Genomic DNA, 15,144 nt, shown 5'->3' with positions numbered 1-15,144 from the left:
AACCTTCTTATTCACAGAGCAACCTAGAATAAAAACGTAATGTGCCGAGACTGCTGATTTGTCCAGTCCCGTGTTAGTATCATGTGATCATGTGGCCGGCCGTTCCAATGTTTCCTGCTGATATCAGCTCAGTTACAGTATATGGAATTCGCCATCTCTACCTTCATATTATTCTGCTTGCTGATTTGTGTTTGGAAAGGAACCTCATATGGTTTCAGACAGAAATAGTAAGTGTAGCCCTGGTGGCATAAATAGGATCATGTATGAGCTTGTAACAGTCTGCCAGCATTTTCCATCTGGTAGGAACACATTTGGCTCATACAAACTGCTTTAAGTACATGATGCCTGAGGGCTTTCTTGCATGTGCATCCCACTTCAAGTGCCCTACAAAGCATCTTCATTATGCTTCATGTTTGACTCTGCTAGTGTAAAGATGCTGCAATTTCTTCATTGTTGTTTGTGCTTATTTTTTCTTTTGTTTCGTGCAAATCTTTCTACTGTTTTCAGTTATGCTGTGGAGTTTATTACTGGCTCTGTTTTAGCTGCTGCTCTTAGTGCTCAAGCATAAAATCATGTATTATTATTTTTTACTGTAAATGAATTAAAAAGCTTAAAATGAACAGCTTTGGATTTTAGCGTATGGTATAACGTCATAAATGTGTGTTATCAAACATAACCTCCAGCACTGTTGGCAAAAATAATCACCTTTCAATAATCAGGCTGATAATTTGGTCACCTGCCAGTTCCCACCCACCAGCCAGCTCTCCTCATCATACCACAGCTACCCACAGAGGAGAGTGACGGCTAACACGTGCTTCCTCTAAAGACACGTGAAGCCAACCAGCTGCACGTTTTTGAATTGCAGCTCCTGCTGCGTCACGGGGCAGCAGAACACACTGCGAGGGAAGTGCTATCCGCCCCTTTCTCATACACCAGCTCGCTGATGCCACTGAAGGTTGCCGTGATTGACAGAAAAATATTAAAGATGTCTCTCCCTCTCAGAGAGCCAGGTTTGATGGTTTTTGTCCACAGTTGGCTTTAGCATCATCAAAATTCCACTAAAATCACTGAAATCTTATTCCTCACTGCACCGACCTTTATATATAATGAACTCAGATACTACACTGACCTGTTAGTTGCTCCTGGTTGCTGTTGTAGAAAGGACATTATCAACATTTACGTTATTTACTGTCAAGTGAGGATGAAGTTCCCTTCTGAGCCTGGTGCCTCTCAAGGTTCCTCTCAGGGAGTTTTTCCTCACCACCGTCACTAGGGATAAAATAATATATTAGAAAATTAGAAAATAGAAAATTTTTTTCTATATTTTGTTTCTTTACTTTTGTGAAACTGCTCTGAGACAATGTGCAGTGTTAAAAGCGCTATATGAATACACTGAATTGAATTGAATTAATTTATTTGTATATAAGTAAAAAAGAACATCTAGACATTTTAATGAAATAATCTTCAGATTTGATTTTTCTTATGATATAATTTGAATGTAAATAATCTTAAATAAAATACTCAAACAGGCTACTGGACATACTCTGCTTAATAAACCTACTGGACAAATAAATCATTTTCATATCGTATTCTGTCCTAGGTGAGTTTTCTGAATCCTCTAAACTCATGACATCAACACAATACTCATTTGTTTACGTACACCTCTCTGCATCACGGCATTCGGATCAGTGGTGATGTCTTGTAACTTTCATCTTTCTGCCACATTCCTCCCCAGCTTCTCTTCTAAGCTGAATTAAATCAGCTTCCGAACAGTTAACTCATGCACACTGATCCTCTGTAGATTGCCAGTGTCTAATGCTGGATGAATCTAAAGCAGGCGTCTCATCTTTTTGCATAAAGATGTGACCTTCAGAAAGCTGAAATTGCATTTGCTAAGCCAAAAAAAAAGCCCACAAGAAAGTAGCCTTACACTTTAATGGCCTGATCGAACATGGAGGATGAAGTATCTTTAATTTTAATTACATGTATATAACTTCAAGGGAAAGTGTATCTGCTATGACCTTCAGAAAACGTAGTAAGTGCTTCAGAATCCATGGCATTGTTAATAGATGTTTAGACACGACAACGCTTACTCGTGTGTTTAATATGCTAAATGTGTACTGGCTTTAACCCCAAATAAATCTTACATCCATGAAAGACTTGCCAGGAGAAAATCCATAAGGTGACAAGTCTGTCAGAATGTCCTTATGCTGTCTCCATGTATCTGGGTAGTTTGTACCAGCAGGTATTACTGTTTTTTTCTGCTATGCAGACTGACACATCTAACTGAGATCTGAGTTGGTCTGGTGGTTTTTTGAGTTTTTTGAGCTGTTAAATTCACAAGCCCAGTCAGCTGGGGAAAGCAGGATTTCATATCCAGACTATTCACGTTCTCTTCCTACAAACCTGCCAGACAAGGAAGTTCAGCATCCAGAGAAAAAAAAATGTTTGTTAAAGTTTGTTAGCTGAACTCTTTTGGCTTTTGCAGAACAATTGAGTATGCATTAGTGATGTAATGCAATGACACTCTTATCTGTACTGTATTTCCATGTATTGTATTCGCAGTTACACATAAATGAGGCCTAGATTAGATCACAAGGTGTGTTTCATTACACATAAACCCCATCATATTGCCTGGGGAAAATAAAAAAGAAACCCTTTTGGCTCCTCAACCTCAGATACATCAGTCATAATTCTTGATCATGTTCATAATCGATCTATATACATGTGTGTGATGTGTATGTATGTGTGTGTGCGATGGAGTTAAAAAAAAAAGATAAGAAAAACTATATTCATTCCTCTCTTTTTGCTCACAATATTTTCAGACAAATGTAGTTGGATCTTTTTCCCAATATATAAAACTAGTAGCTCATATTCAGACACTGCTGCTGTAAATGCATTCATGTTAATGAACGTCTTTTTCTTTGCCCTGTGAGCTTCATATCTGACTGCTCACTCATACCTACTGTACATAAACAGAGAAATTGACTTACTATTAACCTCCGTGACTGTTTTGTCGAGTCTGACAGGATCACATAACGGAATGTGTTATCTTTTTCATTGTGAACATGTTACCTGTTCATTCAGTATAATGTGTTTGCACTTCAGAGAAATTAAATCAGTTCTTTTATGTATGTTGTGAGATAAGAACACAAGTTCATGACCAAATTATTGGCCAGCGTGTAGCTGACTTTGTTTCAAGCGACACACAAACGTGTTGAGTTAATTCCGAAATGTTGTTGGAAAAAATAAAAAGTCTTTTTGATGTGTAATTCCAATATAAAACAATAACACAACACCTAAAAAGAAACAAGCTGATTAATTTGAATATCCCTGCCCAGTCATTATAAATGCAAATATATTCAGGTCACATGACCGTAAAAGCACATGACTAAAGATGGACATTTCCCAAGAAAGCACACACACGTTGAGGAAAAGTTTGATACTCAGTTGAAAACATTAAATCAGTAAACAAACAAAGCTAGTGTCTCGATGCAGAAACGTTATTATTTTAAAATGTATTTATTGCATTTGAGCTCATAAGCACTATGCGGCAGAGCGAGCACTGAATAGCAGATAGAGGAAATCATTTTACACTGAAAATGTCTACAGCTCATTACACAAAATATGGCTTATAGAGCATACGTAGAGTTCAAGTCAATGTCTATTCTGACTTTCTGTCTATCAAGTGAGTCTAAATTGGGAGTGAGCAGAAACAAAATAGCTTGAAGCCAACTTACCTGTCAAGTAAGAAAGATGCCAGGTTTTTATCCGATTTCAACTTCAGGTAGCATTTCAGTTCCTTCAACCTTGTAATTTCCGAACCTCTGTGTGTTCTACTGTTGTTGTAGTAGGTTTGAGAATCAGCTGCAGGCCTCTGTTTCGCTGAATCTCTGATTTTTTCTTATGTTTTAAACTCAATATAAGAATCCATGGTTGTTGTGATATGCTAATTAGGACACATGGGCATGTCACGTGACTCTCTGAGCTCCTCCTGTCTCATTAGCATATGAGGTTTTTTTAAAAATTCAGTTTTATTTTATTATACAGTTTTGGGGGATGTGATGTTATTGAACACGGCTCGTGTTTATTTAACCCTACTTTACGCTGATTATGCTTTCGTTCTGCTTTGTGCAGCTCTATTTTCAGAACTTATATCACTTTAAAGAATCACTGTATAGATAATTAAACTAAAAATAAATAGAGTTTGGATAATGTATCAGTGTAATGATTTTCTCAGCTGCAGCACAATGTAGAAGAGCAACAGGAGATTCACAATCTGTCACGTGGAATATAAATATATATATCAGTTACACAAGAAACAGGCATATTTGGCTTTTTTGGGACTCTCTCAGTGTGGCGCCGTTCTACCTACTGGCTCGTCACTTTCCCATTCACTGAGCAGACAAGAAGCTTTCTTTAAACGTCTCCTGCACAGTTCGTCTTTTCCTCTCCGAAAGAAAATGATTATTTTGCCATAATCGTTTGTGCGTAGCTGACGTGGCGGTGCACAGCAGGCTGCGGAAGAACAACAGCAGTTTCTCTTTCAACATTTCCCATGCTTACTTAAGAGTCGCTGTGCACACTCGGATGGAGGGCTAAGTAGGTGCGCTACCTGTTGCCCCGTTTATCGCACACCTGTCCTTTAGGGCTTTTAAACAGTCCTATTGCAGCATAAACATTAAAGCGTAGAGTGGTCTCATCAAATGGACTGTAATGTGTATGGGATTAGCTTAATAAATGGAGCAGGAGAAATGATTCGAAAGGACAGATCTTAGATCCGGTTTGGCCTTGGCAGATGAGCCGAGGTAATGGTGCGGAAGGGAAGGGAAATGAAGTAGGGGCATGCCTTCGGAGCAATGCATTTAGTAAAATATGAGGCCAGTTGTTATAGCAAAGAGTAAGATGTCATCCTCACATGTCCTGCAGTAACTTTAATAGTCATAAAGGAATCTATCAACAGTCCACAGCTCAGATATAGCAGTTCCTTGTGCAGCTCGAACCTGGTGTGTTTGTGCTAAATTGTAGTATGTGGACATCCTGTGGATTTCTCTTCCTGCTCATGTGCTCTGCCCTTACACTAACATTCAACAGCACTGACCTTTCTTCTTTCTACTATTCCGAACCAAATCTGTTCTGCTCTCACCTTTTAAAAGCAAGAAGATGTTGTGCAGCCGTTGTCCTATGGTCTGAGAGTGCCAAACAGCTGAACTCACTAAACAGACTTGCGTGTTTTTTTTTATTTCCCTCCCCGTGGTGAGTGCAGTGAGAATCCCACTTTCCACCTCTCAGTCAGTACGAGTGTGTGAGGGCTTGGTGGATCGATGGGCATCCTGCAGCTTGTTAAAGTGAGAGAGGCTGGAGTGTTTCCTTCACTCACTTTATCTCTCCTTTTTTATCAACAATATTCGTTTCACCGCTCGCACCTGACCGCTCTCTGGCGCCAAATATACTTTTAATTGTTTTTTTCAATTTATCGTGTAAGGTTCCAAACAAATCCCATCATCTCTGTGCAGTTGAGGAATACCACTAGCCGTGTCCGGATCTGTATTCAGATGTAAATCTAAAGTGGGTGTGGCTTATAGTGGGTGTGGCTGAAAACTGGAGGCATTTTTCTCAGTCTTTCTTTCTTTTTTGATTAATTGGTCTCATGTTTGGTCTCAACTAGAATTAAAGCTTTTAACAATTATGGAATAATTCTGCAATATTAACCTTAATTTATTCCACCACAACCCTGACCAGTCAGTTAGCAAGTATGTATGAATGAATGAATGAATGCTGTAAACATCATGCAAATGAGCATTAAGGGTCTTGGTCAGGGGCCCAGCCGTGGCAGCTTGGTGGACCTGGGATTCAAACTCACAACCTTCCTATCAGGAGTCCAACACCTTAACCACTAAGATTCCACATCCCCAACTCCTATAAATATGTACTATATGTGTTAATTCAGATGAATGTATTGACATCCAGTGCTGTGATTCATTACTAACCAGCAGCTAATCCAGTATCAGAGTCTTGTGTTGTGTACGTTGGAGTCATTAGATTAGATTTTGTGCTACACAGCAAAAAGAATGTTAATTACTCCAGCTCTGCTGTTTTACAGAAAAATGTTAAAAGCACATATTATCATGATGTTTTTTATAAGACCGTCTAGACCCTCCCAGTGTCTGTAGTCTACTCTCCAAATGAAGCGACATGATAATAACCTACCCCTTCGCCTCCTCCCTGAGTTACATTTCTAAACCCGAAGGCCGTTTAAAGCATCCAAGTTCTCCAGGAACTGACTAATTAACACTTTGATGTCAAATCATTTAATTGGCCCTCGTGGTTACTTGACTGGCTGATGTTGATGGGTTGAGACGAGGCATCTTCTGTTAAGAATCGAAAACTTCGGAGGGTTCCAGCCCCTTCCTGTGCTTTGTAGAAATGATAAAAAAAGTGCTAAAAGTCTAATTATGCAGCTTATTGTTTTCTGGATGCATGGTAATGACGTTCCCACGCATGGTGGACTTCAAGCCCCAAAGAGAGTGAGTGGGAAGCTCCGTTCTCTCTCGGGGACCTTCCATTGGTTAAGAGCTCAGCAGATCGGTTTCCACGCCAACATAGTGCTTCGATGATGACCTCATAGAGCAGATGTCGCTAGATGGCAGCCAGGTGAAAAAAAACAAAAAACACAAGTGGCGTCCAACACATACAAACAACTTACTACCATGTACACCCTACAGGGCCTTAGGGATGGTCAGGGACGTGTGTGTGTGCGTATGTGTGTGTGTGTGTGAGAGAGAGAGAGAGAGAGAGAGAGAGAAGGGTGGTGAGAATGAGAGAAAGTACTTTTACACTAACAAAGTGGTAGCACAGAGTCTGCGTGGGCTGCCTGCTAGCTGTCATTTGAGATGGAGCAGAGCTGCAGATAGATGCTGAGCTGCAGGATCTTGTTTGCTTCACCACGTTACTGCAGGCACCCACTAAATCAGGGACTGAATTAACTTAGATCTTTTTCACATTTGTGGGTGCAAAAAGCTTTAGAACAGACGTCCTTTGGGAAGTAGGGAGTTTTGTCTTTCATACCCTGGAACATTATAACTTGGAGACTCATGTTTAGATACCATACATAAGGTTTCTCTAGTACTCAGATACATGTAGTTTGTCGGTTAACATTTATTGTCACTCTGTCACTCGTCATGACCGAGATCTGAGTGACAGTGCAGACATCCAGCTGACTTTTCATCAATGTCAAAGGTCCGGAACAATTGGTTATTACAAAACATGACAATTTTTTGCAAAAATAAAGTGCCTTTTGCATTCAAAATACATTAATAACTACAACGATGATGATATCATCAGTTAACTGCTTAATCACCTCTGTCCTCCTGCTTGAAGTGTCATTGGATAGTGGAATTTTCTTAAATTTCTCCTCAAAAAAAAAAAAAAACCTCTGCTATCTCCACTAAACACTCCTTAACTATCTCTGCATCAGAGAATGGCTTCATGCTTTTGCCTAGTACCCCGGCCACTCCAAAAGATGCTTCTCTAGCTCTCTCTTGCGGTGTCAGAGCTCTCACAAGAAACTTATTTGTTGATTCATACGAAGACTTCCATACTTTTAATCCCTTACACACAATTAGTGCTCTTGAAATAAGAAATGGAGGCGGGTCTGGATTGAATTCCCTCCGGGTTTGGATCTGGACCAAAATCCAGACTTTGAGAAGTGCTGCCTTAGGCAAACTCATAATCGCTAGCTGTTTATCAGCAGTACATGGAAATAACCGACAAACAGATTTCTTCAGGATGCTGAAGCTTGTGGCCATATACATGCAGATATTCTGGAGGATGGAGTTCCAGATGATCTTTATGGTAGATTTATGTCATAAAATGGACACTGAGTGTGTAGTTTTATCTAAGAACCAGAAGTACCACTGGTATTAATAACCAATTCCCCTCGCTCATACAAACTTCTTCTTCGTCACTTCAGTAACACGTTCTCTGGCTTCGGGAAGCATTTCCACCAGTCCTGGTCATGTCATATTCCCATGCTTTTCATTTTGTACTAGGTGCATTTCACACTTGCGCTATAAGAATAACTCCCCCCGCTGTTCTCACATTGTCTGTGTACCTGTTAAAAAACACAGGCACAACCAGCCTCAGCCAGCGGCATCACGTCTCATTACTCCAGCCCCCAAAGACCAAGTGACAGCTTTTACACAGAACTGATGATACAGTGAGTATATCGCAAACTGTGGCCTTTTTTTTATTTAATGAGGAGTGTGTGTGTGTGTGTGTTGGTTGTAGCGGGCTTTCTGAATCTCACCAAATTTAGCTGGACTTTAAAAACCACACCCCCAATCCCCCTCAACCCCCAAGAAAAAAAAAAAATCTCATTCCTCCTCCAGCGGCAGCGGGCAGTCCTGCAAGCTAAGCACATCAGTGAAAATAGGCATATAAGCCGCCGCCTATAAATTTCCCCAAAGCCTGATTGGAGGTGGAATGAGATCATTAAGGTCAGCGCGAGGCTTGCGTGGACCTAAAGCACATGGTGATGGACTGTTCAGGCTGTTGACTGACTGCGGCAATAAGCCGCCTTTCGCACCCTACGTCCCGCGCTTCTGACAGCTCGCGCTAAAATAATAGGTCATTTGTTTTCCACGCTGCACTAGCGTCTAATCAAAAACCATCTCCCAGCTCCTGCGGAGAGAATATTCAGAACTTCATTAAAAGTTCTTTGATTTGAATTCTCACCTCAGCAATGCTGCCGACTTCAGTGTGTAGGCTCCTCGCGTGTTTGGTATGCCGCATGAAAAGTGTTTTTTTTTTTTAAACAGCTGTATTGAGGATGTTGTTTTGTGCCATTGTGCAAAATGCTGCTGTTCACCAACAAGAAGCAGAGGTTCCCTGTAATGGCCTACAGTAGCACACAAGAGACGAAGAGTGAAAAACATCTGTGTTCTTTTTGGACATTTCAGGGGATAAAAGGGTCAGAACTACATCCAGGAGAAGAAGAAAAAAAACCCTTTTCTGTGAATTTACAAAAGAAACAAATAAGTGATTTTTAAGGAACATTATTAGAAGGCAACCTGACCTGGCTTCCTTAGAAATCTTTAGACAGGTAATCTGCTGAGTTTTTAAGAGCAGCTTTACAGTAAAGTTGTTTAAATGGTACTGACCTCACACTACTTGTTCTCAGAGAATCCATTAAGCTAGCTGTCACGTATGCAGTGTTTTGGTCTGTTTGAATTAAAGCCTGATCTGTTTTCTCTTTCAGTTTGTGCAGGAGAGAACATCACAGTCACTCTGTCCCAGAGGTTTGGTCTCATTCCAAGTGAACTTTGATTGCAGGGATTTAACCCTGAATTTAAGCAACTGAACCAAATGCGTAAATGTGATTTATTTTAAAACACCAAAGGACAGAGCTGTATCACTGCAGAACCGGGACGTCTTCTGCATTTTTAAATTGACAAATAAAAAGAGAAAAAAAATTATTGCATGGGTTTCACACACAAGATATTTTAAACCAGTTGTTTGGATAATTATATAATGGTTTGTTCAGCGCACAGGGTCACTTTTCTCCATACCAGGAGGTATTCTAATCACTTATTTCTGAACATTACAAGATTTTTTTTTAAAGTTTTTCTTCTCTTTTTTAGTTTCGTTAGGAGCAGCGGAAAAGCAAACCAAATAAGATGAATCAAAAGCATTAAATTTTGAACAGTCAGTTTCAGATTTAGCAAACAGACTAATAAGTGAGAACATGCCTTTAATCACCAAGGCATGAAAGTGAAACAGCTCAAGAACAAAAAGACTGGATGTACGCTCCTGCACCCTCTTCTTTCTTTTTAATATATTCAGTTGAAAAGTCTACCTTTATTAGTATTTAGTGTTCATGTTTCAGTGGAAAAATACCATTCCAACTCGAGAGAAAAAAGCTAGCTGATTGCTATGTTTTTGTTTTCTTGCTATTTTTCCGCTCGTATCTGCTTTTCATGAAGCTGAGCAGAGCAGAGAGGATGGAGACCTTCTTCCTGCGTGAGCTTGTCTACCTCTTTCTTCATCTAAACCACCTTTAGATCATTTCTGACACTCTTTCTCATTACACAGACAGCGTTTTATCATTTCCCAGCCAAACCTTGTGTCTGCCTTTCCATTCCACCCTCTATAATCTAAATATTTGGATCGCCTCATGGACTGGCTCATTCCGTGGCCTGGCTGCAGTTTTTCTTCCTGCTCTATTGTAAGAAAACCTCCCAGCATTTTATAGTCTCATTAACAATACAACACCCAATCAATGCAGCGGATTTTTCATTTCGGGCTTCTTGTTTATTCCTTCGCTTAATTATTTTAGGACGCCACTTGCATTTGTGTATGGATGCAGACCGTTTGTCCGCTCCTGTCAATAAATGGTAGTTTGTTTTGAAATATGAAGTGCAAAGGGCAGAAATGAAGCCCAGGCCAAGATTAAAGCGAGAGACAGCTAAATAAAAGAAGCACAGATAAATCAGGTGATGATTTCTAAGGGGCTCTTGCTAATTATCTGACAGCTCAATAAGACAAATGGAATTTGGTGGAGAGGTTCTAAGAAGCGGACTATAAATGATTACGCCATGAAATGCCATTACATGTGTTGAATATACTGATCAATAGCTGTTTCAGCTTTATTTGTAGTTTTGCTGTACCATATGATGGGTGCAATAACAACGTCGGAAAAGTGGCAGACAGCACAGGATACTATCTTCTGTACTAAGCTTTTTATCCATGTTTAAAAGCCTTTTACCAGTACGATGATGTTCCATTCTGCCTGTGGACATTTTCAACCAGTATAAACAAATAAATTATTTTAGGACTGCAGCTCTGATAGAAAACGAGTCTGTTGAATTTCAGTGGGAGACGTCTTCACCTCTGTTTGAATAACCGTACACAGAACTAATTTTAGACGCTTATGAAGAAGCACTTGGGGCATCTCAAAGAGTGGAAACGGGTTTGATATCAGCGATTACTTTGAATTTATAAACATTTGTGTGAAAAAGACTTTCAAAATCCGTGAATATATTGCTCCAAGTAGGCTAGGTAACAGAAATACTACAAATTCCTAAAGCACTGAGTGGCTACTTTCATAATCAGTCGTTAAACACCAGTGTGGCTAGTGTGACATGATACAGAAATTCAGTGCTGCATATGGACACTACAAAACAGGCAGAAATTCCGTATTTTGGGCCTCTGGTTAAAAAACGAGTTCATAAACAAAGTGTACAGGCTGCAGTCTGTGCTTTCAAATTCTCCAGTATTTTCCTACAATCCAAGTAATCTCATGAAGTTTAAAATGCATCTGTAATGAGTGTACAGAGTAGTGTCAGTGAGCATGGTCATTAAAAAACGAGTGCAAGGTTCCATGAAGTGCACACACACACACACACACACACAGGGCGTGAAGCAATGGAGTGATCGTACAGAGAAACTGTAGTGTGTGATGAAACCAGTTAGGAATGCACTTCCTGTCCCCTGACTCGCCGTCGTCTACAGTCTGCTCCTGTTACATGGTGTATAGGTTTACTTTTAACATAAACAAGAGAAGAGCTAAATAAATAACGTTAAATTAGAAAGGTGCTTGACTGATACTAAGTAGGTTACTTTTGTTGATATCAGGATTTGTATTGGTGAATACCAAGCACATGTGCTCATACTCTGAAAATGAAAGCGTCTGTATCATAACAGCGTATTTTGGATTAAAGTAGAAGTAGTAGAAGGTCTTTACGGTATTGAGGTCAGGGAGCAGGTCACTCTAAAGTGCCACTCATTCAGCCTCTCTGTTCGGGACATAGCCTCTACTGTAGATTGCTCCGGAAATTCCGAATCGTCCACATCCTCGCCTGAATGATTTACTTGTTAGAAAGCTTGGAGCAGAGTGTTTTTCAGTCTGTGTGTGGCTCTACAGTAATGTTCGGGACAAGCGTGCTGTTGTCTGTGAACATAAACCCTATTCTGTTGCTGTGGGAGTAGCGGCGGTTCATTCGTTTAGAGCGCTAAATGAAGGACGGATCTGAACGCGGCTGTCTGGGTGTCTGCCGAAGCAGTTATGAATCTACTTGTCTTGCTCATTAAGCCATGTTTCCTGTGGTGGAGATAAAAATAGCTTTTATATGTATGCAAGTGTGAAATATGCCCTTGTGCTTGAGTAAGAAGAAGAAATGTGCTGGCAAGTATCAGAGTTTACCTTCAGCTACTTTAGATGTTGTTTGTCTACAGGATCATCTTAATTAATGTCAGTCTCCACAGACTACCTTTGTGTTTGGCCTTGTATCGGCCCGGGCGAAAACGGATCGTCCGCGTTGCCTTTATTTACAGTTCTCTATGATGCCTTTATTTTAATACTTTAAACCATGCCTCAGTTATAGCCCTATTATAGCATCTCTCCTCCAATTGACCCTCTTTTGAAGCTGCATCAATGTCAGTGAGTTCAGAGCTTCTCTTTAAACTAACCGGGTCTCAGCGGTCAGCATGATAGATGCAGCGTCATATAGCTGAGCTCTGATTCTGGAACATTCCGCTTGATGGCAACCGTGCAGGACCGTAACGCTCAATAAAGCTGCACTCCCCATCTGCCTCTATCCAGGCACTAATGAATTCTTTTTTATTTCCTGCAGGATATAGACTCGGGGCCTCGGCGGGCTTGATTTATCCGCCCAGAACCGGTCGTGAACAGCTAGCATGGAAAGTGGCTGTGTGGACAGGACGTGACCTGACGAACAGTGTGCGCTGAAGATGAGGCCTTGCCAAGCGTAGTGCTCGATGAGGGAACCCTTGCCATGCGAAGAACCGCTGGACGTTTCGAGAATCCTACGTTCCGAAGGTGCAACCTCTCGGCTTTGAGCGTGTCCAGTCAAAGGATATAGCGGATATAAAACCCGTGTCGGAGCTTTGTATCACTGTGGGGAGGGAAGGGGAATCGGTGAACTATGCTCGGTCGGCCCTGGAGTGCCATGCAGTCGCGGCTGGATATGGGCGCCGGCTTGGAGCTGCCCTTCCTGCTGTGGGTGCTGGCCTTGGCGCTCCAGACTTGGGCGGGTGCTGCGGAGAAGCTGGACGAGTTGGACCCTGTGGTGACCACGGCATACGGCAAGCTGAGGGGCTTCAAGAAAGAACTCAACAACGAGATCCTGGGGCCCGTGATCCAGTTCCTGGGCGTTCCCTACGCGGCACCTCCTACAGGGGAGAGGCGATTTCAGCCCCCCGAGCCGCCCACGCCCTGGCACGACATCCGCAACGCCACACACTTTGGCCCAGTGTGCCCACAGAGCGTTGTGGAGGGCAGGCTGCCTGATGTCATGCTGCCCGTGTGGTTCACCAACGGTCTGGAGGTGGTTTCGACCTACGTGCAGGAGCAGAGCGAAGACTGCCTTTTCCTTAACATTTATGTGCCCACAGAGGATGGTGAGTGTGTATGTGTGTGGCGGTGTGGATCCGTTTGTCTCGTCTCTGTATCTTATTTGTGTGAGTGAACCTAGAAAAGCATGATCGCTGCATGTCAACATGCCTTCCACTGCTTTTACGTATCTGTGTCTGTATGTGTGTGTGTGTGTGTGTGGGGAAAGGGGGGGCGTGTTTGATGTGAGACATGAGCGAGTGCCTATATATATATATATATATGTAAGTAAGTGTGAATGACGTGCGAGAGTGCGTAAGAGTGGCTGTTCATGTCTCCTAACTTCCCTTGCCATCCCCTTGCGCAAACACATCCTCATGTGCCATAGCACGTCCATTTTTTAGGTGAAGCTGGTTCCTTTTCAACTCCTGCCTCTCTCACTCTCACGTTTCTGCCAGCAGTTCATAATGTGTCCATTGTGTGTGCTGGCACAATGAGCTAGGATCATAGAGTGAGAACCTCATTTAGAGTAATAATGATCATCATGATGAAGATGATGATGATGATGTTGATGATGATGCTAATGATGGATTGGAAGACAGTGAGAGCAGCTCTCCATGTTAACCTCTTTTCCCTCCTCGTCTCAGTGCTGTTTGCATGCTCCCGCTGTCTGTAACGGAGCTCCATGTTATTCTTTAGTCTTCTATTCATTTTTGCAGTAAAAAGAATATCCAAGGAATGTGCCAGGAAACCGGGCAAGAAAATATGTAGAAAAGGAGGTATGTATGCACTGACATGATAAACCAAAAAACAAAAAAAAGACAAGACAAAGATCTCCCCTCCATCCCACAGTTTGTTTAAAAAAAAAGAAAAAAAAAGAGGAAGCTGTAAGAACTCGGCTCATTGATTGGCTCATGGTTGATTCCATCTATGAGGAGTTAAACGGGACCATGGCCACTCTTAAATTGGATGAGTGCACGTTGAACTTGCAAAATGTAATCTCAATTAAAAGAGACGTTATCTGAATTCCATTGGCTTACACTAGCTAAATCGATAATGGCTTCATCAAGATAATGCCCGACACACACTCCATTCCCTCTGTTCCCTCCCACGCAGCATGGCCTGCACCGTGTCCACTGACCTCCCTCTTGATATAGCCTGTATGATTAATGTAATCATTTACGATTCCACTTTGACCTTTATAGCTATGACGAGCCAAAAAAATGAGGAATTTAAAAAAAAAAAACATGGCTGAGACTCTGACATGTAAACGGAGATGGCAGATGGAGCGGAGATGGCTGTGGCCCAACTTCCTGTTCTGTCTGTTTTCTCTTAACCTCTACCCTTCATCCACCCCCTGCCACTGAGGTTAACGTTTCCCTCTTCCCTTCTGACCTTTTCTGTCCTCCGACTTCTCTAATCCGCACTAATCAAATATTTCCTCCTTCGACATGCTCAGAAGTCATTACAACTCGAGCCGTTTAAAATCCATCGGCTTCCTTCTCCCGTTAAACACCGGCGTGTGTTTGTCAGAGCTATCTGTTTGCAGAGTTGTGACAGCTGGCCAAATTAGCCTGTGCCCCACGAAGGATTAACTTTTCACATAATCAGATCATTTGAAATGAAAACACAAAAAAAGAAGAAAGAAAGAAAGAAAGAAAGAAAAGAGAGTGGAGACCAATGGGGAGACTCGTAGTATTGTCTTGTTTGTGTTTAGTCTTTAAAATGTTGTGAAAATGTTGATATATCATGTGTAATGTGAAGTTTTACTGTTCATGGCTAAGTGTTTACAA

At 41.4% G+C, this 15,144-nt stretch overlaps 1 protein-coding gene across 8 annotated transcripts in view; it reads left to right on the top strand.

Annotated features, from left to right (window-relative positions):
- The window catches only part of nlgn1 (neuroligin 1), a 248,512-nt gene that overhangs the window by 53,083 nt on the left and 180,285 nt on the right, over positions 1-15,144 (top strand). For 6 of the 8 annotated variants that reach the window (XM_058401015.1, XM_058401017.1, XM_058401011.1 and 3 more), the window contains 2 exons: positions 12,633-13,419; positions 14,071-14,130. In XM_058401015.1, the coding sequence (XP_058256998.1) occupies positions 12,945-13,419; positions 14,071-14,130 (535 nt within the window). In that variant the 5' untranslated portion in view covers positions 12,633-12,944. The remainder of the gene's footprint in view (positions 1-12,632; positions 13,420-14,070; positions 14,131-15,144) is intronic. The other 2 variants (XM_058401019.1, XM_058401018.1) reach the window with 1 other exon arrangement.

The sequence above is a fragment of the Hemibagrus wyckioides genome, linkage group LG10 (genome assembly GCF_019097595.1).
Source record: "Hemibagrus wyckioides isolate EC202008001 linkage group LG10, SWU_Hwy_1.0, whole genome shotgun sequence".
NCBI lineage: Eukaryota > Metazoa > Chordata > Actinopteri > Siluriformes > Bagridae > Hemibagrus > Hemibagrus wyckioides.
This window is presented reverse-complemented; position numbering and strand designations above follow the sequence as displayed.